This window comes from Myodes glareolus, chromosome 4, assembly GCF_982192425.1.
Source record: "Myodes glareolus chromosome 4, mMyoGla1.1, whole genome shotgun sequence".
Classification (NCBI taxonomy): domain Eukaryota; kingdom Metazoa; phylum Chordata; class Mammalia; order Rodentia; family Cricetidae; genus Myodes; species Myodes glareolus.
The window spans coordinates 90,664,750-90,688,848 of NC_142029.1; the positions used below are offsets into that span (position 1 = coordinate 90,664,750).

Consider the following 24,099-nt stretch of genomic DNA (forward strand, 5'->3'; position numbering starts at 1 on the left):
GTCCCAGCCCGCGTCGCCAGACGCTCCACTGTTCTTCCTCTGGACAAGTCCATCAATACCAAACGCATCCCCACAGAAGGAGCAGGGAACACAGCAGAGGGAACAGAGATCCCATGCCCAAAGGAAGTTACTATTTGTAAGAGAAACAGAATTTCAAACACTGGTGCTCACATATCTAGACTTTGATAAAATGTTACGAAATAAACACGAAGGGAAGATCTGGTCTGAGGAAGAGGCATGTAAAGTCCCAACAAAGAAGAGTGGGAATACCCATGCAGAGGGTTAGGAAAGGGGGATGATGGGTGCAGAATGGTTCCTGCCACCACAGGTTTGCAGCACACTTAAGATGCCATCATCCTAGTACAGAGAAACTGAGGAGACTTTTCTTTTAAATGTAGTAACAAGTTGCAACTGATTTATACATTCAGGTCAATGGTAACTAAAAAAAAACATCAAATTTTTTTTTCAAATGAAACACTGACAAGTCATCTTCTCTCATACTTTTATACCTGTCTGTAAAACAAAATCAGGGCACTATAATATATATTACATATATGTGTATGTGTGTGTAATATATACATACACACATATGTATAAATCTAAATATATACATATTTAGATATATATCTAAATACATACACGCACATATGTATGTATTGTATATGTACACATGTGTGTGTGTTGTATATATATATATATATATATATATATATATATATATATATATTGGGATATTGGGGAAATTGGGTTTCATTAGAACAAATTTAATAGCATAAATCAGATCATTTCTAACTCGGTCTCAGTTTGTGATGGTGTGTCATGATGTTTAGCCCCTCCCCACAAGATCACTTATGCAGGGGCTCCGGCTTACCGAGGGACTCACCTTCAACAACATCCCTCTTGTAATCGCTGTCATTGTCACTGTCTGTCGGCCGATAATAGATGTAAAATCCTTGAATGGGAGTGTTATTATTACTTGATGGAATATACTAGAAAACAGAAGCAAAGACTTGTCAAAGGCAAAAAAGTAACAACCAAATTTCCTTATGTGTATGGTAATGTTTCTCTAGTTTTGTTTTGCAATAAGTGGCCATTTTTTAACCTGATGCAGAGATATTTAAAGGTATATGAGCATTTAACTTACTATAGAGCTAAAACAGTATACACTTCACTAGAAAATAGTCTATACTTCACTAACTTCCAAAATAAATGTACACTTGATTAGAAAAGAATAAATCACAAAGTATCAATTAAGTTAATATCTGGACATTAGAAGAAACAATAATTTCACTTTAACCCTGTCTCTTAGAATATGTGCTTTAGGCAAATATCAGTGCCCTTCCATTTCCCCAGTTAGGAGTCCAACAACTGGTTGCTCATACCATCACGTCACAAGGGCATTACAATGACAGGAACTCTCACTAAAAAGATATTCATTCACCTACCGTCCACTTGAGCATAATCTGAGTATCGCTGACAGCCTCTGTGTATGCGATGTGAGGTCCAGTTATTGGGCGGTTGGAAAAGCGATTTGGGAAGCCAGCCACCTGGTAAGGACGGGATGCTGAGCTCCGGAAACTCTCACCATAATGGTTGATAGCAATGACTCGAAATTTGTACGTTGAACCTTGGGAGAAAGGGCAAACACAAAACATTTTTCATAAAAACCTATAATGATATTATGCTGCATCTAAAGAATAAATTAAAATCCTAAAGCGAGTGTCCTCATCACTCAAATAAAATCACTGGAGATTTTCAGTCTGGACTGTGTCACTTGGGTCTACCCTTATCTAAAGCTACTGTCTCTTCCCAACTAACTACATCTGTTCCCCACAGCAGAGTTGGGCACAGACACCTGCTACATCTGTGCATATTTAAAATTCCAGGAGCAGAAGTGGTTATGAGCCCAAACAAAAGTCTAAGTTTATTCTCACTTTTTTACAAGTCTCAAGGTTCGGGGGTAAATGGAATTAGAGTAACAACTTAAAATCCAGAAATGAAATGGTTAAGGGGTGAGGGATGTAGCTCAGCGGTAGAGCGCTTGCTTGCATGGGCAAGGCATTGGCTTCTATTTCCACCACTGAAACAACATCAACAGCAACAAAAGTAGTTAAGCAAAGTATGACACACTTAAAAAGTTAGATATAAAATGAGGGATGCAACGCTGTATTTACAGCAAGATTCCAGGGCATATAAAGACACAGAGAAGAAATATGTCAAAACATAAACAGTGTCTATGCATGGGTATAGTTCAGACACTTATTCTCTTCTTCATATTTTCCTCCTCTTCAAATTTTTCCACAGTAAGCACTTGTTACCTCAAAAAATAGTCAAAAAAAAAATGTTACCTGGTTCTAAACTACGAACTTCGACAGAAAGTTTGGAAGGAGGGATATCTTCAGCAGCCACCAGCCAATCACTAGTCCTCATCCGTTTATACTCCACCTTGAAGGCTGTGATGGGCGAGCCACCATTTGCCCGGGGAATCCAAGTGACATAGACGGAGGTCTCTGACGCTGTAGAGATAGTAGGCCGATCCGGCGCCTCTGGGACTGAAAATTGAACACTCATTTCACCATCGCCATGGTGTCAGAGACAGGAATAACCTAAAAATACTATGAGGGATAAAGTCCAAACCCTGTGTTAAAGGTCCCTCACCAGCGTTTTGTCATAGCTAATAATATTACAGCCTGTTTCCCCGTCCTGTTTAAAAGCTAATAAAAATGTACAGGAAAAGAAATACAGGAGACTGGAAGGAAGGAACATCAAATGATTACAGATATGATAATTAACTCACAAAGAAAGAGCTAATGAACATGATAGTTTCTGCTATTCTATTTTAGAATTATGACTAAAGCCACGTGCAAGCAATTATTTGATTTTGGTTATGGTATATTAACAATTCTCATAAATGCTTTCTTATTTGACATGATTTCAGAATTCCGTAAAAGAAACCCAAGAACCTATTGATGGTTACACTAACTGTAACTATTACCCTCCTTGAATACACCTCAAGGCTTCAGGAATTGCTGCTCTGAAACAGTCTGTCAGCATATGCACAGATAAACCAGGACAAAACCAACACTGGCATGGTAACGAGGGAAGGAGAGGGTGTGAGGGAGGCAGTGCACAGAGAGACAACGACACTAACAGAGAAAAGCGGGCCAGAGAGCTCATGCACAACGGCTTGCTGTGGGCACGACCACAAGACACAGGTTAGGACGAGACCTTGTGGCAGATGGAAACATCGGGAGTGAGGTCCCCAGCGTTTAAACCAAGGGTCTAACTTCCCTTGCTGAACAAGCAAGGCGGTGGTTGTAACTGACTTCTTTCGTGACTCCTACAAGAATGGCCCACAAAATAGTGACACTGAACCCCAGGAAACTGCCATTCTGCTTTCACATCAGCCGCCTGTGAGTTCTGTGGCCATCTGGCTTTCAAGGCCAGTGGGTCCTCTGGAGTGCTGGTAGTAAGTTGCTAAAGCTGGACACAGAAGGCTGACCTGGGCCACAGAATTGGTGCAGCCACTGAAGAAGCCTTATCTTTCTCCCGAGTCCACGCTTCTCGAACAACTTGTTACATCTCAGCACCGACTCAACCCTCGTTTGTAAGGCACACGAAGGAAGTCACATTGAACATGGCACTTGTTATGCAGAAAACCAGGGCGTTTTACACAACAGATGGCTTGCGGGATAAACAGACGGAGGCATTAGCAGACAACTGTGGGCGGTACTTACTGTATGCCTTTCCAGTGGAAAGCAATGGAAAGAAACGGCATGAACAGAAATGTTAATGAGGCTCTTTACCGAAAACCAAGCGACTTTCTCAGGGTGACTGCGCAAGGTTCAAACTCACCAAGTGCCACAGGTCAGACAGGAAGGAGAGCCACTGAGGAGAGCATGTCTACAGGGAAGAGCACACTGTCCCTTTCACACGGCAGCTCCACTGGCTAGCACACAGAAACCTCAGAGCCTGTTACCTCGTCTGAAGAGCAGACAAGCTCTCCTCCTCAAGAAGCAGTTATACAAACAAACGAATCACTTCATACGTGTATTTCGGTTTGGAGGACTCCAAACTCAGAAGCTTCACCTACAATCTTTAAAAATGGCTCCTTGTGCCCATTCCCAAGCTTCCTCCCGCCCATTCAGTGCAGATTCCGTTACTCTGACCTCAGCTCTGCCCTCCCTCCTTCTCCTTCATCCAGTGGTGTCATCTTCCTACTTCTCTAGGTGTGTCTTTTGCATTTCTTCCTCTTTAAAATCCTTTAAGGTAGCATGAATGCAGTCCCCCTACTACCACAAATTATAAAGTTTCTAGGATTTGGGGGAATCATAGGGGTCAACACATCCCAAGTATAGTAAAAGAACCTCGCCCTGAAGAAATCACTTCATGATCCTGGAATCTCCCTTGTCAGGCTAAGTACTAGGAGTCCTCATAACTCCCAGGAAAAGATTACATTTTTTATAATGTCTTACTACGTTATTTATTTATTTATTCATGTATGTATGTATGTATGTATGTATTGTGGCTAGAGAGGCATATGACACAGCACACGTGTGGAGGTCAGAGGACAATTTGCACAATCCATTTCTCGTCTTCTTTCCCTGTGTATGTCCCAGGGGTCAAACTCGGGCTGTCAAGCAATAAGTGTCCTTACCCACTGGCCAAGATTATACTTTTAAGTGTATCCTAAAATACCTACCTGCTTCCCTACACTACCATCGTCCCTGACAGCAATAAGCCACACTAACTGAACACAACACGTCATCTGCCCATCTGCATAAGCTATCTTGGCCTGTCCTGCTCCTTCATCTGAGGCATCCATCATTCTTGTCTCCTGAGGCTCAGCTCAAGTTGCCGAGCAACGCTGTTAACCACTATGTGCCTTCCTTTGTATGGAGGCGAGCTGCGTACTCTCCTGAGGTTCCAAATCACCAGGAGTATAGGCACGGGCGGAATGGACAAGCTGTCTGTGACTGGTGTGCCTGTGTGCATCCATTCTACTGCTATAGGCTGAGCTGGCTCTTCATTTCCTAGCAGTCAGTTTACTGGTGTGTGTGCTCTGATGTCTGTATCACCCACTATGCTTTAAAGCCTTGAAAGCAAGGATTATTTTATCTCTGCTGTACTGGCAGTCAGTAACTTCTACATGTTGGGTTAAGTAAACAGTAAAATATTCACCTATGAGGTGCAGTCTTAACTCTTATAAAGTTGATATTCACATAAGTAGTATACTTAAAGTAACTGAAAAGTAGCTCTGAAGTGAAAGTCCTTGGATAAGTAAGGTTCAACTTCAGGCCTGAACAAGCACACGCACACACAGGTGCCCAAATACACACACACATGTACATCACACACACACACACACAAACACACACACACACACACACATATACACACAGACATATAAAAAGTAGCAATGCAGGGTAGAACAAAACCTAAATAACAAATGTCCCATTCTATCCTATCTCCCCAAGAGAAAAAGAACACTGACATTATAAACAAACAAGATGAAGATTCTTTACCTCCACTATGCCTAGATGAATCCGTAAGCACAACTCCAAAATTGCTGTTGGAAGCCTCTGAGATAACAGGACGCTTAGGGATGCCCACAGGTAGAAAGGATGCCTGGGTGTTTTTTGTTGATGTCATTTTTTCTGCAAAGTATTTTTTTAAAGAAACAATAAGCTTATATATGTAAAATAAAACCAAAACAAAAAATTATGAAACATAAACCAGCTATAAAGATGTCTGTGTCTAAACACAATACCTCCCTTTTACTTAGCTCATGTCAAGAATAGGGCAAAATTGCTTTGTCTTTCTCTAGTATCATTAAAAGAAAGCTAAATGTCTTTCTTCATGGTACTTGAATTGACATGTGGAAGAAACTGTGATGTCTGGTTTTGATGTAAGCTTGCCACAAGTTAGAGTCACCTGAGAAGGGAGCCTTGAGTGAAGAACTGTCCTACTGTCCTAACTGGTGTGGAAGACCCACACCAGCCTTCGGTAGCAGACCAGATCTGTTCCTTGGCTTCCCTTTGCTGCCGAGTAGACCCAACCAGGGGCTGCTTCTGCTCATCCCAGTGTTTCCAATCTCACTGCTGACTGAGGACAAGCGCTCTCCAGGTGCCTTCCAGGTTTTCAGCACCAGACCGGGACTGCTGAGGCTGCAAGCCTCCTGGCTGAGGAAGCACCAGGTTGTGGGCTCTCGGGTGAGAGTCAGCACTGAGGTTGCTCCAACTGCTGAGCCACTGGGCCTCAAGGACCAAGAACCTCCCAAGGTTCTCAGCCTGAGAGACACTGGTGTTACCACTTAATGTGAGCTAGTTTAACAAAGTCTATGTCATGTCTATGTTCTTCTATGTCTATTTCTGTCTATGTCTATGTATGTCTCTGCCCATGTCTATGTGAATGTGTACATGTCCATGTGTGTGTATGTCTGTTCATCTATGCATGTCTAGGTCCACCTTTGCCTATGTTTGTCTATGTGTATGTGTATATCTATGTCTATGTACTTGTACTGGCTCTGTTCTTCTAGAGAACCTCGACTAACACAACAACATGATCAAGAAAGCCAAATAAGGACTTGAGCAAAGGTTCTGATTGGACCATTTCCCTTTTTGTTGCATGTCATGTATTCATTCCAAAATAATATTTATAATTAAGGAGCTTCTGTTGTTTTTCCAGAGAAAAATGCCACACTGACTTTAAATGTTTCAACAAGTAAAAGTGAAATTGGATTTTGATATTTTTTAGTTTTTAAACAGGAACAACCAGCTATTCAGTGGTTATAGGTCAGACTATAAATAACTAGGACCGAGTGGTAAAAACTAAATGAAGATTCATTTAAAATGGGAAGTACTCATTTCTACCCAACAGTGCATAACCGAAAGTCTTTCCCAAAGCCACTGGATGCATCCTTCCCAATCCTCAGAGGCCATTTCTTACAGCACTGTGTTGTGGAATATTTGTTGTTTAACTATGTAACGATGTGTTGAATTTGTTTATGTAAAGATGTGTTGCTGTTTTACTTTGCCTGCGTAAGGCACCTGATGGGTCTAATAAAAGCTGAGTGGTCAACAGTGAGAGAAGAGGGATAGGCAGGACTTCCAGGCAGGAGAGTAAGTAGGAGGAGGAATTTAGACTCAGGAAGGAGGAAAGAGACGATAAGGAGACAGCAGGGGTCAGACAGACAGACAGAAAAGTAGGACATACAGAACTAAAGGTAAAAAGCCCTGAGGCAAAATGTAGATAAAGTAGAAACAGGTTAAATTAAGTTTAAAAAGCTAGTGGGACAAACCTAAATGAAGGCTGAGCATTCATGATAATAAATCTCCATGTCTTTTATTTAGAAGCTGGTTGGTGGCCTAAATACCAACTACAATACTGGAGTAGAAACATGCTTCTTTGGGGTTCCCCTCTCTACCTCTGAATTATTTCCCTGTATTTGGTTCACTCCAGCATAGCCTCTTCTACCCCTCACGAGCTGCTCATCAGGACGATCCTTCTGGAATTCTGTCATGGTGCTGTTCACATTCTCTTTCCCCCACCCTACCCTCCTCCATTACACCTGACTCCATAACTCCAGCCCAAATGTTCCCGCTCCTCCTAGCGCACTGGGCATCACCAGGAAAGACTGTTCAAGTTCCACAGAGTGCAGTGTGACCCAACCACGCTGTCACACACAGAGACAGACATCGTCCCTCTCTGCTTACCACAGCGACCCTTTGGTGTTTCTGGTATACACGCCAAGCACTTCGTTTCCCCTGATGTGTATGGGCTTTCTACTTCCCCTTCTCTAAACAACTCACTGCTGACGAATCCTGGCCATATCCCTGGTCAGCGCTGTACAATAACTCAGACACTTCCCAAGTCCATCCCTGAGTTACTTCTTTGCTAACACCATCCCCAACGTGCTTAGAACTTGAGCACGTGCTTCTCCCACCGAGCACGTAAACTCCATTAAGACGAGCTTTGTTGATTTTCTGTACAGCCCAATGCACGGACAGCATTTCATAAGTCCCGAACCACACTGGGCTTTGTCTGGAGTGTGAGCTGAGTGTGCATGTCACCTTCCTCATCAGAGTGTAAGGTGCAGTGGGCCGGATCTCGGCCTGACTACCTTTGATACACCTGCCGTGCCCACCTTAATGGGGCTGACCATGAACTGCAAAAATGTGTGTAGACTATTACAGTGGAATAAATAGTGTAGCCCCCAAAAGGTGCAGCAGTATGCATGCATAATGGATTTGTATCTTAGTATTTCTACTATCCAACAGGATCCTTACTAATAAATTGCCATTAAGTAGCCACTTCACTCTGACGGAAGATGACACTCACCTTTGCTGGTCCGGAAGGTAAGCATGGCAGGCTGGCCTTCGCCAGCGGCACTTCTGGCCACCATCAAAACTTCATACAGACTTGAAGGCTCCAGTTCAGTTAGATGCAGCTCGTTTTCACTTCCTGGGACACGAACCGTGTGCCAGTTGCCCACTGCACCAGTACCGTCATCCAGCTGCTCAAGTGAGACCCAGAATAGTGAGAGATGGAGAGCAAGAAACTTTCCCCCTAATTACAAAACTCTAGTATTCGTTTGCAGCAGTGATGCACTGTTGTCAGCAACAGATAAAACGCCACTTGTCTTATGAAAGGTATTACTGTCATTAAATAAGAGGAGTTGTTAGATTTTGCTTTAATACAAGCCTGCCTGCAGGAAAAAAAAAAATCATCCAGAGAATCAACAGATAGAGAGGGCCAAGCACAACCAAAATAAATAACCAAACCATATAAAATTCTACTCCCAAGAGGCCAGACTACAACAAGATGGTCACAGGCAAGGCCTGGGGGCCTTGCTATAATCTTAGCAAAGGACAGAACTAAGGTTTACAAAGCGTTTACAGGTTTGATGCCCAGGGGGTTAAAACAAGAGGTTAGATAGAAGATGGTTACGTGGTAAGGCTAGAGCCAGAGCTCAGTGGTAATCACTAGCCTTGAGTTCCGTCCCCAGCACAGAGTGGGACGGAGGGAAGGACAGAGGGAAATGTTATGGTTACTTTGGATTCATATTTCGATTTGGGGGGTATTTATACTCCATCCGTACTGGTTTTCTAAGATCTGTCAGTCCAGCCTGACTGGTGGAGATACCGCCAACAAACTTACTCTAGAACACTCACCTTTCTACCCTCCCACAAACGTAAAACATACTAAGCAAATGTCTCACACATACACAGGGTTAAGGAATGAGACATTAAGAATGAACGGGAAGGCTTTACCTTTCGGTACTTCACAAAATAGGCATTGATGGGCAGTCCGCCATCCCTCCCTGCCCTCCACACCAGGGTGTACGTGTCTGGCATGTGGGTCTGTGGGGGGCTCAGGATGTTGGGCGCATCGGGGACGGAGGCATTTTTCTCTGCTGGCAATTCCACTCCACTGGAATGCACCTTCACTGGAAACAAGTTCAGCAAGCTAGACTCTGGAGCATCTCTTGGGTCTCGTTCATCATTTTGAGTCGCTTCAGAAGGTGTGACCGACTCTGCTTTTGTATTTGTTTCAAAAGGAACTGCATAGAGGGGGACAGGAATAAGGGAAGACGGCTTGAAGAAGTTCACTTTTCCGGCATCTTCTACAAAGTTACTATCAGTGCTTATGCTGACATTCTAAGCACAACTTGAATCCAAGACATTAAAACAAGTACCATTTCCCAGCACTCAGGAGTCAGAGGCAGGCAGAGCTGTGAATTCGAGGCCAACCTGATCTACAAAGTGAGATCCAGGACAGTCAGGATTGTTACAAAGAAACCTTGTCACGAAAAAACAGAAACAAAAAACCACAACAAAAACAAGCCCCATTTTACTGTTTCAGAGTGACATCTAACTTCTCTTATCAATCTGTCTACTCATGGGAATGCAGAGGGATTGTTTGGGGAACCAGTAGCAGGGCACAATAGTTGACTAGTGAAAACACTTTCACTGTTACTTAGCTTTGTATTGATATTCAGTTTTTTTCAGTAACAATTTAGTAACTCAGTTTAAAAGAACCTGGTGGGTCCAACACAATGAATGATGCATTATTCTACTGGGGACAAAGTGATTGAAAAGAACATCGGGAGAGTGAAATGGCTCAGTCGTCAAAGGCACAGGCCTGAAAACCTGGGTCCCATCTCTAGAACCCACATAGGAGAAACAACTCTTACAAGTTGCCCTCTGACCCCTACATGTACACCATGGCATGCACACCCATCTCCACATATATGATAAATAAATGTGGGTGGGATTTTTGTTTGGTTTTTCATGGTCAGCATTGTTCTCTCACCATCTGGAAAGCTAGTTCCCAAAGTTACTTCGCAGAATTCCCACATAAGCAGTGCCCTCCAGCCCTGAGTCTCAGTTTCACCTTTGGGAAGCCCTAGTTCTTCTGTTTTTACTTTTGTTCTTAGGGTTTGGCTAGCCCACAGACATGTGTCAGCTGGTCTCGTGCAGAGATTTCACAGACAACAGAGATGGAGATGAGGGTCCACTTCCACAAAAGTCCACAGGAGAGTGAACCTACTTTGGCTGTGTCCTCTTATAGTCAAGTTACAAATCACTGACGCCAAGCAAGGCAAAAGAAAGAACACCCCAACTGCATCTAGCTAACTAACAGAATAGAACAGAGTGGGAAGGAATAGCAAAGGGGCTGTGTCACAAATCTGAGCAGTCAGTATGCGTTAACAGGTATCCCACTTAGGAGGTTTAATCTTAATGAGATCTAGAACCTTCACAGAAGTAAACCTCTGGGCATGCTCGTGGGGGAGTCTCCAGGATGAACTGATTGAAGTAGGAAGACCCATTCCCAAAATGGGTAGCACCATTCTATGAGTTGAACCCATAGAATGCCAGCTGGGTACCAGCATTCCCATACACCCCTTCTTGGCTGAAGATGAAATGTGACCAGATAAAATCCCAGCACTGAGGAAGTAAGGTGGGCACAAAACCCCACCACAGTCAAGGAGCTAGTGCCAGGATAGCTGCTGGGAGAGGAAGACTCAGGTTTGTTTGTTTGTTTGTTTGTTTGTTTGTTTGTTTTATGTTAATCACGTAGAAGGGTGGGCCCCACTCCCAAACCTAGCTGGGCAACACAAACTAGACTCAATAAGGGGAAAAAGAAATCTCAAAGTTGGGCAGGAAGTGATGGGAAGGTGGAGGGTCATCATGGGAATAGTTGGAGAAGGGAGGGTGAATAAAAAGTGCTATGAAAGTCTCAAAGAATTAATACAAATATCATTTAAAAATTGACAGTCTAAAGCTTAGCTTCCATAACCAACAGAATTTAGAACATATAGAAGAAGGCAAAAATAATACATTTTTATACACACAAAGGGGTATATATTCAAAACGACTGAGACCATTTTTGGGCCAAGAATTGTACAAGGTATTTAATATGAACCATCTCATTTAATTCTCAGGTAGAGAGGAGTACTTCCCCCTGCTTTAGAGGGGAAGAGCTGGAGTTCTGGAACTCTAGAGAAGGGCTGTGGAAGGATGTAGTAGGGTCCCATGAGAAGAACAGGGAGAGTGTGAGTGAGATCAGCAAGAAGAACGGCGTCAGTGTAATAAACCCAAGGACTGACAGCTTGGCTTCTCTCCAGTGCTGTTAACACTGACAACAAAAGACGCCAATATTCACTCCTTTGAGAGGAGGTGAGCAGAGGAAATAGTTACCCCTACGATGAAGTCAGATTTCTCACCAAAGGTGGGTGTGATTTTAGAACCACGCACAAACAAAGAACTGAAAAGACACAGACTAACAGTGCAAGGCCAGGTCCCTGCTAGTATAAGAGAGAAAGGATGTCCTAGAATCATCTCCACCAGAGAAAATAACAAGCTAGTGTGAAAGGCTGCAGAAGAAAACTAACTCCGTTCACTGAGACAACTTGAAAATATTGCTCCTGGAAGGAGCATGTTTACTCAGTGAGTCAGAGCGGAGTGGACATTCAGGGTGGATGTGGTGCCTGCTCGTGCAGAGAAGCGGGCTCTGATGGGAGGGGATTAGCTGTGGCTTGGGTGGTGGGGAAGGTCTCTTGTTTCGCTAGGATCCTCCAGGAGCTGACCGCTGGGAAGTGGTATCTGGCCACAAAAGCGTTTCCATACCACATACCTCAGTTTATGCAGAAGCGTAAGAGACACGCTCTTCTGCAGCCTGTCCACTGCAAGAGCATCACAATCCGGTTTCTGTTACTCCAAGCGCAATGCAGCCTGCTGCGACTTTTAAAATGGGGGTGGGGGAACTAACTAGCATCTACTATTGCAAAGAATATACTTTGAGAAGTTAAAAGGTTATATTAGGTATTGTTTAAAGATCAGCCATACAGACGCTTTTCATTTTATCCCAATAAACTCGTATATTAAAAATATTAAGTTGAAAAGGTACATTTATATTCCCACCCATCGGACACCATCACTTAGCAACAGCACACTACAGTATTCGTGTCTCCCTAGCCTGGAATGGCTGCCTGGGAAGAACAGTTCACTGTACTGCCCAGGGTCAGAGTACCACACGCGTCCTGCCAGCCCAGGAAAAGGTCTAAATCCAATTTTTTTTTGTTGTTTTTTGTTTTTTGTTTTTCAGGACAGGGTTTCTCTGTAGTTTTGGAGCCTATCTTGGAACTAGCTCTTGTAGACTAGGCTGGCCTCAAACTCAGAGATCCGTCTACCTCTGCCTCCCAAGTGCTGCGATAAAAGGCGTGCGCCACCACTGCCCGGCAAATGTTTTTTTCTACTGAAAGTGTACCACTGTTTCTTGAAAAACTGTAGATAAAATCATTGTAAGTTAAGGACTGTCTAGATACCTGAAAGGGCTCATGGTTATTATTATCTCAGTTTATCTTCAAACAACTCTGTAAAGTGGGCAGAATTCTATTTCTGTATTAAAAAAATAATGTTTATTCTTTGTAAATTTTACACATTGATACTTTGCATTTTGATCATATCTGCCCATCACTACCTCCCTCCAATTCTCTTGAGCACCCCACCCCAGGCTCCCAACTTTATGCCCTTTTTTGGACAGATTTGCTTTGGTTTGGTCCTTTGAGACAGGTTCTCACTCCATAGTCTGGGCTAGCATGAACCCCCTCTTCAGCTTAAAGGTAGATTGCTTTTGAATTAGGAAATTATAGGCCTGTCAGTGAATTCAAAGAGTCTACACAGACTAATGAAACATGGAACACAACCACAGCTGACCAAGGCATTCCCATGGTGATCACTCACATCCACACCACACGCAGGACACCCAGGCCAGCCCCCATTTACAGTTACAGATACAACTCACTCTGTAATAGTGTGTGTCCAAGACCTCAGAAGCTCAAGGTCTCTGGACAGAGAAGAGAGGGAGGTGTCACCTTGCTTCCAGACCCTGCTTTCCCTCTGCACACTAAACAAAGTAACCAACAGTTAATGCTAGAACTGCATGGGGCTCAGGTTTCTATGAAAAGAAGTGCATTAACATGTATGCAATGTATGTAGTATTTGAGCTTTAGCAAACTCAGCTGGGTCATAATAATTCTCTGGGGCGTGGAAAGCCCAGGTGGGTAAGATGTAACGGACGGGGTTACTACTCACTAAAATGGCATTTACCGGGACAGGATCTGGAACTAAGGAGACTGTTAAAGATCTAATCTAAGCAAGTTAGGCTATGAAATTTAAGTGTTTCAGACTTCACATATTTAAAGTGAGAGAAACAAAATATCTGGTTCCAGTAGCTATAATCATAACATCTACACCTCCTTGTGCTGCTGAACATTTGCATAAAATAATCATGCCTGCCACATTCTACCCAGGCAGCTCCTATAGACCAATTAGCAGCTAATAATTCTAAGCCATGCTACTCTATTTTGCCCAGTAGGATATGCATATACAAATATATACACATATGTGCACATACATACTCATATGACTGAATGTATGTAATATTCAACTGCCTCTACTTAAGATTACTAAAATAACTGCCTTTTCCTGCAACAAATATCACAATGAATAACTATAATTTATGAGTAATTAGATAGCAATAACCGTAATCGAATGTTATCTAGTGGTAGCGCTCATGCTAACAGCTTTCCTGGCCTCTTAGACTTGCATGTGAACCCTACGAACAGGACGTCAGTGACACAGATCGGGAAGCAAGCAGAGTTCAGCTACCAGTCCACCTCTAACAGCCACGGAGCACACACGTGAGAGTGCGGGGCCCTAGCTTTCCCACACTTCTCTTCTAGCCTCCGGTTTACCCAGAGCTAGAGACCCCGCGTACATGAGAAACAGCAATGCTAACACCCAAACTCTAGCACCAGCGCTTTTCTGCCAGGACCACCCTAAAGTTCCTCCTCTGCCTTAAGGACATCTATGAAGGACAGGAGAGGCAAGAACACCCATGAAAGCCTGGACTGGGAACTAATTAAAGCGGGGAATTCTGGAGCCCCACGGCCGCTATCTGCAGAGAAGAACACAAACTCCAGGATAAACACTGAACTGGACCCCACTTTATGATCAGAAAAGACATCAGAGGATCCAGGCAGAAAAAGGTCCCATAAAACCCTAAAAGGAGTGTGGGCCTAGGACAGGAACCTGTGTCCCTATAACAAGCAGTACTAATATCCTACAGAGTCTCGGCGAACACAGCAACAACCTACTCAGCTGACTTGACGGCTTACCAAACCAACTCAGCCATCTGCTGACTGAACCCTGGGGAGCATTGCTCTATGTGCCCACTGGGTGTAAGATCAGAGTCTGAGAACTTCAAAAGTCATGTGAAACCACTAAGTCACCATCATCATGACAAACCGAGAGCACAGAAATACTATTAATCATCCCATTAGGAAAATAACTTACAGAGCCACATACGGGCATTTGATGGGACCACACGTTTACATACAAGCCAACCCTTCATACCTTAAATCCTGCTTCTCAGGTCGCCTCTGCAAACTACACGAAATAACCTCCTCATCCCTTCACAACCCAAAGCCATTAGTCACAAAGACAGACTGTATTTTGAGCTCATTCCCAAGTAAGACTTAAGCAAGAAACGGAGACCCAGGCCCAACCTGGTTCCTATACAGCAAAACACCCCCAAACACGGCCCTATATTTCACTGCCACAGGGAAAATACACAGCCATTAAAATAACATGTCAAATCATCTTTTCCCTACTATAAAGGGCAGTGTCGTCCTGAGAAGACTGCTGAAAGCGACTCACCGACTGTGAGGAATGCTTCGGACCGTGTGGCGCCGTGTTCATTTGTGGCTTCGCAGGTGTATTTCCCAGCAAGTTCCTGAGTAACTGCCTGAATAGACAGAGAGCTTGAGCCAGCTCGGGACATGATGAAGTAGACAGGCTCCAGGTCCGGGTCCCTATGTCGGAGCAGGTGGGACTTTCGAGATTTGGACCTAAGGACCTGAGATGGATGGCTGGTTATCAATCCGTGGCGGCCATACCAGTGAATGACTGGGACAGGCACTCCAGTGGCATTGCAAGACAAGGTCACAAAGTCTCCATCCGTCACCTCTACATTTGCCGGTGCCGTGACTATGACAGGCTTCAGTCCACTGTCTATTAGAGACACAATTCACAGAATCAAAACGAGGAACATGATAACACCTGCCCTTTAAAGTAATTTCATCCATTGCTAAAACGATACTGCAAAGATAACCCCTCCGATTGGCTCCCTTCTCAACTTTCACCTCGGAAAATTGACAGCAAAAAATACAATGTTTCAGAGCCAGTAGAGGTACTCACCACCACGCCTGACCACCTGAGTTGGATCCCTGGAACCCACATGAGATCTCTTCCAACCATGTAGGTTCCAGGGATCCAACTCCACATACACACACACACACAAATCAACATAACTGAGGTGTACAGAGGAAGCCCCAAGTAAACGTGTAAGGAAAGGATGGAATCCTGAGTGAACGTGTATTATTGACAAGACCCTCAATGCCTCAAACCCACAGCAACTGGCAAAGTCTTCCCAGGTGAGGGTCAGGCTCAGGGAACTGGCAAAGCCTTGCTCTGGTCCCTGTGCAAATGTTGAGTGTGTTCAAAAAACAAAGAACTGCAGCTTTGTGGTCCTAGATGACTGCAACCTGAGATTGCTCCCCTACAGAGCCTCCTACTGAGACTAGCCAATCCCTCCTGCTGTTCTATATAAACAAAAGCACTGAGTTTCTGGGTTATTGCACTTTAGGGGTCCTCTATCAGAGCACACACAGCCCATCCAATGCCAGCTTTTCTGTATGTGTGTCGGTCTACCCTTTCTCCATTCCCTCACCACCCGTCAGGCTTCCAATACCAGGTCATGCATGATGTTGTGTGTAATTTTCTGGGAGAGCAGTTTTGAGGCAGGTTTCTCTGTATACCCCTGGCTGTCCTGGAACTTGCTGGCCTCAAACTTAGGGATCCAACTGTCTCTACCTTCTGAATGCTGGGATTAAAGGCATGCGCCATCACACCAGGCTTGTAGTGTATAATTTTTAAAAAGTACAATCTTTCATAATTGTAGATGCCTCCAATTCCCCACACAGATTCCCTGATCCTCCTGAAAGGAATGTATATAAATAAATCCACTAAGATTCCAATAGGTACATGATGCCTACTTGACTGCGGTAAAGAGACAGAAGAGGTGAAACCAGAACCTCAGACCGTAACGTGCAAAAAGTAAAGAAGGATAAACTACATAATACTCCTTCAAGAAAATGGATGGTGCTGGTGAAATCCAATCAGAGCAAACCTATTTTAAGTGAAAACTGGCATACTATGTATCATGGACATGAACAGCATTTTTGTTTCTAAACCAAAATGGCACCAAGTCTTCCCTTCTAGTTCTGGATTTTTCTGGAGAGATTTTGAAGTGAGGCCACAATAAAATATTGGTCATCACAGAAGACATTTTCTCCCAGCATGCTTCTTTTTCTCCAGACCTATTTACCATGTCTGACAAAACTAAAGACACTCAATCTTCACAGATTCCTTGAATTTTTGCCAAGCGAATGAGTACAAACGCTCTGACCAGCCCTGACACGCGTGTCCCTGAGGACTGGTGAAGCTGAACATCTCCTGGCAGGTTTATGTGCCATTCATAAATGCTTTACATGACTTGCTAAAACGTTTGACTCATAGATCATACAAATACCCTCCAACAGAGTCCTCAAAAACTTTCCCTTGTGAATTTATCTTTATGTTCCGTGTGAGTTAGAGATTCAATTTTTGCTTTCTGTTTTCATTTTGATAATTACCGCAAGTCAAAACTTGAAGCAAATATCCCCCATGGGGTGTACAATACCAGTTCAGTCAGGTCCTTCCAAGTAAATATATTTTCATCAGTCTCTGCCATGTCCAAGAGTCTATATTTGTTCCTGTAGCAATCTAACTTTTGAAAACTGTACTGGCTTTTTATGCTTAGAGCAAGTGCCTCACGCTTTTAGAGTACGTTAGCTACTCTTGGGCCTCTGATTATTTTTATATGTTTTATAATCATTTTCTCAAGGGTATACACACACACGCACGCACGCACACACATATGCTCTCATGTAATCCAGGGTGGACTCAAATTCCTTATGCAGTCAAGGATGACCCTGAACTCCTGATCCACCTGCCTCTACCTTCCAAGTACTGGTGTTGTCGGCAGATGCCATGAAGGCAGCTAAAGTCTTCAAACTATTCTGATAAGATTTCATGTGAAGCAGCCTAAATCTACAGAAAAGTCTGAATCGACAAAATAACTGTATAACTCCAAGTTTTGCTACCCATGACCTAGAATGTCTTTCTATGAAACTCTGTTACTAATATAAAAAGTGATTCTTAAATAATATTTTCTGTTTGTTGCTAGTATACTGGAAGGTAAATGATTTGTGCTTATTTAGGTCTACATCTAGTTTCTTACTAAATGTTAATATTTTAATCAGAAAATGTATAATAAATAAAAGCTAGCAAGCACTGTGGATATTATGCAATGGCAATGTTGGTTATAAATTAATAACTATTTGGATTATTTCCTTTTAATTTCTTTGTCTTGGTTTGGTTTTTGGTTTTTTAAGACTGGGTTTCTCTGTAGCTTTGGAGTCTGTCCTGGAACTCGCTCTGTAGACTAGGCTGGCCTCGAACTCACAGAGTTCCGCCTGCCTCTGCCTCCCGAGTACTGCCTAGCAAGACAGGGTTTCTCTTTGGAGCCTATCCTCCTTTCAATTTCTTTTGTTTCTTTCTGTATTGGCTGAACTCTCTCATACATGGATACCTAGAGTGAGCTTTTAAAAGGGTACCTTTTATACCTTCATGGTAAGAGATGTTTCATCTGAGTTCTTGTTAGATACCTTTAATCAAGTTCTACTCCCATTTTTCTGACTGTCAATTTCATCTAATTTTTCCTACTCTTTATGAAATAATCATGGTTTTTCTCCTTTATCCAGTAAACAACGTGAACAATACATTTTATGGTAGACTTCTGAAACAATTGCTTCAGCAAGATATATGCATACATATATATAATTTATACGTTCCTGGTTTGTTGGTATTTTATTTATGATTCTTATAGCTACGTTCACACATAAGACCTGATTTAGCTCACTTTCTTATCCCATCCTGCTGTGATTTTGGATCAAGACTATACTGACTGGAGGTTTTCCATTGCCCCCTTGCTCTGGGAGAGTTGTGTAATATCTGGAAAGGTCTATTACTTGCAAATTGGTAGAATCTACAAAACCATCTGGCTTGGTGTTTTCTTTGTGGGAAGAATTTAACTCCTAATTCAATTTCTGTCAGAGCTGGAGAACTGCTCAGGTTTTTTATTTACTTTAAGTCAGAGTCTTGTGAAGTTCTAGTTTCCCTTAGCTTCTACCCATGGAGTTCCCGAAAAAGCCCATGAGTTGAAAGTTTAGTCACCAGCCTGCCATGTTACTGAGTGACAATGAAATCTGAACAAGACGGGACCTAGTTGAAAAGAAGTTAGGATGCTGAGGGTGTGTCCTTTGAGGGAAGACTGGGACCACACACACACACACACACACACACACACACACACACACACACACGGTCTGTACCTCTGCTTCCCAGCCAGGAGGTAAGCAGGTCTGTTCCAGCACTTCCTTCGGCCATGACCCACTCACTGTGCTGCCTGTCAAAGCCCAAAGCAACAGGCCCAAGGGACCAAGTCTGCAGCGATGAGCTACCATAAAGCCTTCTTCTCTTTAAACCAATCATCTCAAGTATTCCGTCACAGTGGTAGGAAGCTAACACCACAGCTCTGCTTATATTTGTAATCTACGGCCCTAACAATTACTTTATTACTTTTAATCTCTATAGAGAGAGTTACAACTCTCCCCCATACTGTCCATTTATACCTATTTCTTTACTTAGTTTTGCCAGCTATTGGTCCACTTTATTAGACTTTACAAAGAACCAATTTCTATGCTTATTGATCTTGTGCTTCACCTTTCTTTGATGCTTTCTGCCCTTGGCTTTGTTTCTCTCGCCCTCTGCTTTCTTTGAACCTACTCTAATGTTCCTTTGATTTACTTAATAATTTTCAACCTCACTCGTTTTCTTTGGTAAGCACACAAGACTATAATAGCCCTAAATTCCATGTTGGCCGTCTTCCCATAGGACATGATTGATTATGCTGGCTAGTCTTACGTTAATTTGACACAAGCTAGAGTTATCTAAAAGGAGGGAACCTCAATTGAGAAAATGCCTCCTAAAGATCCGACTGTAAGGCATTTTCTTAACTAGTGATTGGTGAGGAGGGCCCAGCTCATTGTGGGTGGTGACACCAATGGGCTGGTGGTCCTGGGTTCTATAAGAGGGTGGACTGAGCAAGCCATGGGAGTAAGCAGCTGCCCTCCATGGCCTTTGTATCATGAGTATGAACCCATGATAATTATGAAGAGAAATTTGATAATATCTATTAAAATTTCCAATACATATATAGCTTTATTCTGCTCACTTCTAGGAATTTCTTTTAGAGATATTCACACATATGCAGAATAATTAAGACACTCATTACACCTCAAACAGCTATCAAGAAGATGCTAGTCAAATTACTGCAACTATAAAATGGAATACTAAGCAGCCAATTTTCTTAAAGAATAAAAATATGCTTTGATGTACCATGTGAAAAGAAATTCAAACTATAGGTGAAGTAAAACTTTTAAAGGAAAGAATTCTGCTGCTATTTATGTTTTTAAAAGACAATAAAAACATATATACACATGCACACACCTGTGGTATATAACTGTTTGCAGATGTACATAGAAGGCTATTCAAGAAACTAATAAAACCAGTTGGTTCTAAAGAAAAGACTTACTGACCATTAGATGCTGGTAGGCTTGGGGAGAGCAAGAGAGACTGTAGATTTTAACATAAATCTTTATAAACTATGTAGAAACTATTGAAAATGAATGTTTTGCAACAGTTTATTATTTAGAGCCTACAGGAACCCAGGAAATCACACATTCTATTTCATTTGAGCTAAATTTCCATCTTAGAAACAACTTTTTTTGGGGGCGGGGGACTTTTTCAAGACAGGGCTTCTGTGTAGCCCTGGCTGTCCTGGAACTCACTCTGTAGAACAGGCTGGCCTTGAACTCACCTGCCTCTTCCTCCCTATCTCTGGAAATAAAGGTACGCACCACCACCTGGCAGAAACAACTTTTAAATTTGTTTTTTTATGTTTTTGGGTATTTTGCCTGCATGTTTGTTGCTGTATCACTTGTGTGCCTGGCACCCACATAGCCCAGAAGAGGGTAGTGGATTCTCTGAGGCTGGAGTTACAAATGGTTATGATAGCTCATGGGGTGCTGGGTACTGAGTGCTGGGTTTTGAGAACTGAGTGCTGGGTGCTGAAACCTGAGTGCTGAGTGCTGAGTGCTGAGTGCTGAGTGCTGAGTGCTGGGTGCTGAGAACTGAAACCTGAGTGCCAGGTGATGAGTGCTGGGTGCTGAGCCTGGGCCCCTTTGGAAGGGCAGCTGTTAACCAATGAGCCATCTCTCTATCACAAAACAATTTTTTAAATGAACTTGATTAAATAAGACAGCTTTATCATGGAAATGCCAGTCTACCACTACAAAAATCATGGAAAATATGGTTCTTATATGGTAATAGAATTATTTCCTTTCAATAACATAACCTCATTTCTAATTACTGAAGAAGCCCACCTATGAAGTAAAATTGCTTGTGATTACACAACTTAAAAGCATACCTTGTTCAATTTGAAGTCTTCCAGTAGACTGCATGAATCCAATCCCATTGTCTGCTACACACTGATACAGCCCAGCGTCTTCCATGGTAACCCCGGTGATCTTCAGTCCATTTCCTTCAGCTAGGTGCCGTGAGGAGGGGCGAACAGGCTGTGCATTATGAAACCAGGTGCGGGTGGGGGCTGGGTTCCCGTGAACATCACAGGTAAAATGCACAGTGGCCCCCAGAGACACTTTCTGATCTTGTAGTCCTTTAGAAATTGAAGCATGCTCTGTAAATAAAGGCAGACGTGTTTAACTATCACACAAGTCATGGAGCACCTGTCTGGAGCACTGAGTAGTGAAATTCCTCAAGTGTTCATTACTGACATGCATGGAGCACCTGTCTGGAGCACTGAGTGGTGAAATTCCTCAAGTGTTCATTACTGACATGCATGGAGCACCTGTCTGGAGCACTGAGTGGTGAAATTCCTCAAGTGTTCATTACTGACATGCGCTCTTCCATCTGTGTGCTCATCAAGAAACACTGAGAAATCCACTTTAACCGTCACCAGCAGAGTAAGCACAGTGCTACTAAGAATCTTTTTGATATTGGCCCACCCATTGTATACCTCGCTTGTACGTGCACGCGCACATGGGCACATACACACACACTTCTACCCTGCTCTTCTCTTAACACTTAACATTACATAAGAGTTTCTCTAGATCGTACACCAAACAGGAGACAACAAAGCTTTATTCAAAATGAGAATCTTTTAAATGTATCAATGCTTTTGTTTTAAGTTCTGACGATGGGGCTGCTGCAGTCACTAAAGTATAGCAGCCGTGGCCCTGGGTTAGCCTCTGGCTGTGGGTCTTAACAGGGGCCAAAATGGACGAAGAACATCAGCAAGCCAAGCCATAGATGGTGTATCAAGGACCTCACCAAACACAACCAATTTGTAGGCCACATTATCCAGGACGTGAGTGGCATCCTGTTAGCTGCATGGCCATGGCATTGCCCAAGGTCCCCAAGTCAAGGCTTTCAAGTCATTCAGAAGAGGGTAGAGGTGCATATGGAGGTTCAAGTTCATTCAGAAGAGGGTAGAGGTGCATATGGAAGTGCAAATCCCCATGAAGAGGAAGTACTAAGTGGACTAAACCTACCCCGCCTCACTATACAAATACATAATTCTGTCTGCAGTCAATTCTACTTTGAGGCCATGTGCATAAGAAGCAAAATACTTTAGTTTCCGCGGATCTTTGTTCTGAGACAGTGTTGCCTCTATGTGCTGGCCATGGAGACTAGGCCAGCTTCACAAAGATCACCTGTCACTGGCTCCAGTGCTGAGATTAAAGGTGCGGGCTGGAACTCCTCACTTAAAGTCACTTCTTAGTCTTGAAAGTACGTCATTCCCCAACACTTTCAGTATCTGCCCCAAATAAGCTGTGATCGTATTAATCCAGTTCTGATTACCACTGGGTTTAGAGTTTTGGGGGGATTTGTTTGTTTGTTTGTCTGGTTGGTTGGTCAGTTTTTCTGGCACTGGCAATCAAAGCCAAAGTCATGCATGTGCTAGGCTACTCTAACACTGACCTGTACATCCAGCCCCAGCACCAATTTTTAAAGCTCACTTGCCATGTTTACATGAATCCCAGTGTCACTAACCTACATCAGGCTATGAGTATAAAGCAAATGTAGAAAAAAAAAAATTTACAAAAGTCATATTTAACGAGACTGTTTCCTATTCATTTCTTTCTAGTTTTCACAAAACTCTGTTTTGATGAAGGAAACATTTTCCAATGCTACAGGATAATGATGTCAGCTGCTGACAGAAATGGTTCTGAAATAAAGACTATCTACAGAAATGGGGGACGATTTTATCAGCCAAATTAACAAAAAGGTAAAAAGTAAACAACTGGATTTTTTTGTGAAGTGATACCTCTAGTCAGTTCCATCTTAGTTGCCGCTGAAGGACCACATGCACACATGTGACACGCCCATGCATGAACACACACGTGCACACACACCAAGCTCTCCCCAAGTTCCAGCTACCAGTGTAGATATTTCTTAATATTCTGTGTCTCATTTTTAGCTCACAAATATCCTTCAAACATCAATTAGACCAGGAAGATGATGTGACTTGAAATGAAATCTCTGTATTGAATAAGCAAGACCTTACCCAGAACATTGACCATGTAAGTGACATGTTTTACATCTCCGGACTTGTTGCCCACTACACAGGAATAGTTTCCAGAGTCTGCTGGGTCAATGCTAGCCGTGGCAAGATGAGAGTAAAGCCTCCTCCAGTTGCTTCCTGACACAGCATCCTGCCCATCCTTCAGCCAATACACCTGTGAGGCCGGGACCCCACTCACCACACACTCCAAGGTAACAGGGCTGTGAGGAAGGACAGATAATGCCTGAGAAAGAGCAGGGTGAAGAATGTGAAAACCATCTGCTGTGGAAGGGCCTGGAAAAGGAAGGGAACACAAAACGGTATTAGAAATGACTATTAGAAGTCCACCTTCTCTCTTAGCTGATCTGTGAACATCCCGGGAAGTTGCTTCCATTTCAAACAAGTCCATGGGGGCTAGAGAGATGGCTCAGTAGCTAAGAGTACTTGCTACTTTTACAGAGGAACCAGGTTCAGTTCTCAGCACCCACATGGTAGCTCACAACCATCCATAAATCTACTGCCAGGGAATCTGATATACTCCTTGGGCATCAGGCACACATGTGGTGCATATACATAAATATGCAGGCAAAACTCTCATATGCATAAAATAAACAGATCTTTAAAAAGAAAAGAAAAGCAAGTTCAGTCCTACCCTACAACATACTGATACATCTGTGGTTAAGGGCACTGGCTGCTTTTCCAGAGGTCTCAGGTTTTATTCCTAGC

At 43.0% G+C, this 24,099-nt stretch overlaps 1 protein-coding gene across 6 annotated transcripts in view; it reads right to left on the minus strand.

Annotated features, from left to right (window-relative positions):
• Cdon (cell adhesion associated, oncogene regulated) overlaps window positions 1-24,099 on the minus strand; it is an 88,449-nt gene that overhangs the window by 30,746 nt on the left and 33,604 nt on the right. For 5 of the 6 annotated variants that reach the window (XR_015001888.2, XM_085689750.2, XM_085689752.2 and 2 more), the window contains exons 6-14: window positions 23,377-23,667; window positions 21,217-21,486; window positions 15,225-15,578; window positions 9,273-9,562; window positions 8,341-8,515; window positions 5,526-5,657; window positions 2,349-2,552; window positions 1,446-1,627; window positions 884-989 (exon numbers count right to left, since the gene is read on the minus strand). Coding sequence is in view for 5 of the 6 variants with exons in the window: in XM_085689750.2 (XP_085545876.2) it covers window positions 884-989; window positions 1,446-1,627; window positions 2,349-2,552; window positions 5,526-5,657; window positions 8,341-8,515; window positions 9,273-9,562; window positions 15,225-15,578; window positions 21,217-21,486; window positions 23,377-23,667 (2,004 nt within the window). In the remaining variant the exon portion in view is untranslated. The remainder of the gene's footprint in view (window positions 1-883; window positions 990-1,445; window positions 1,628-2,348; window positions 2,553-5,525; window positions 5,658-8,340; window positions 8,516-9,272; window positions 9,563-15,224; window positions 15,579-21,216; window positions 21,487-23,376; window positions 23,668-24,099) is intronic. The other variant, XM_085689755.2, reaches the window with a different exon arrangement.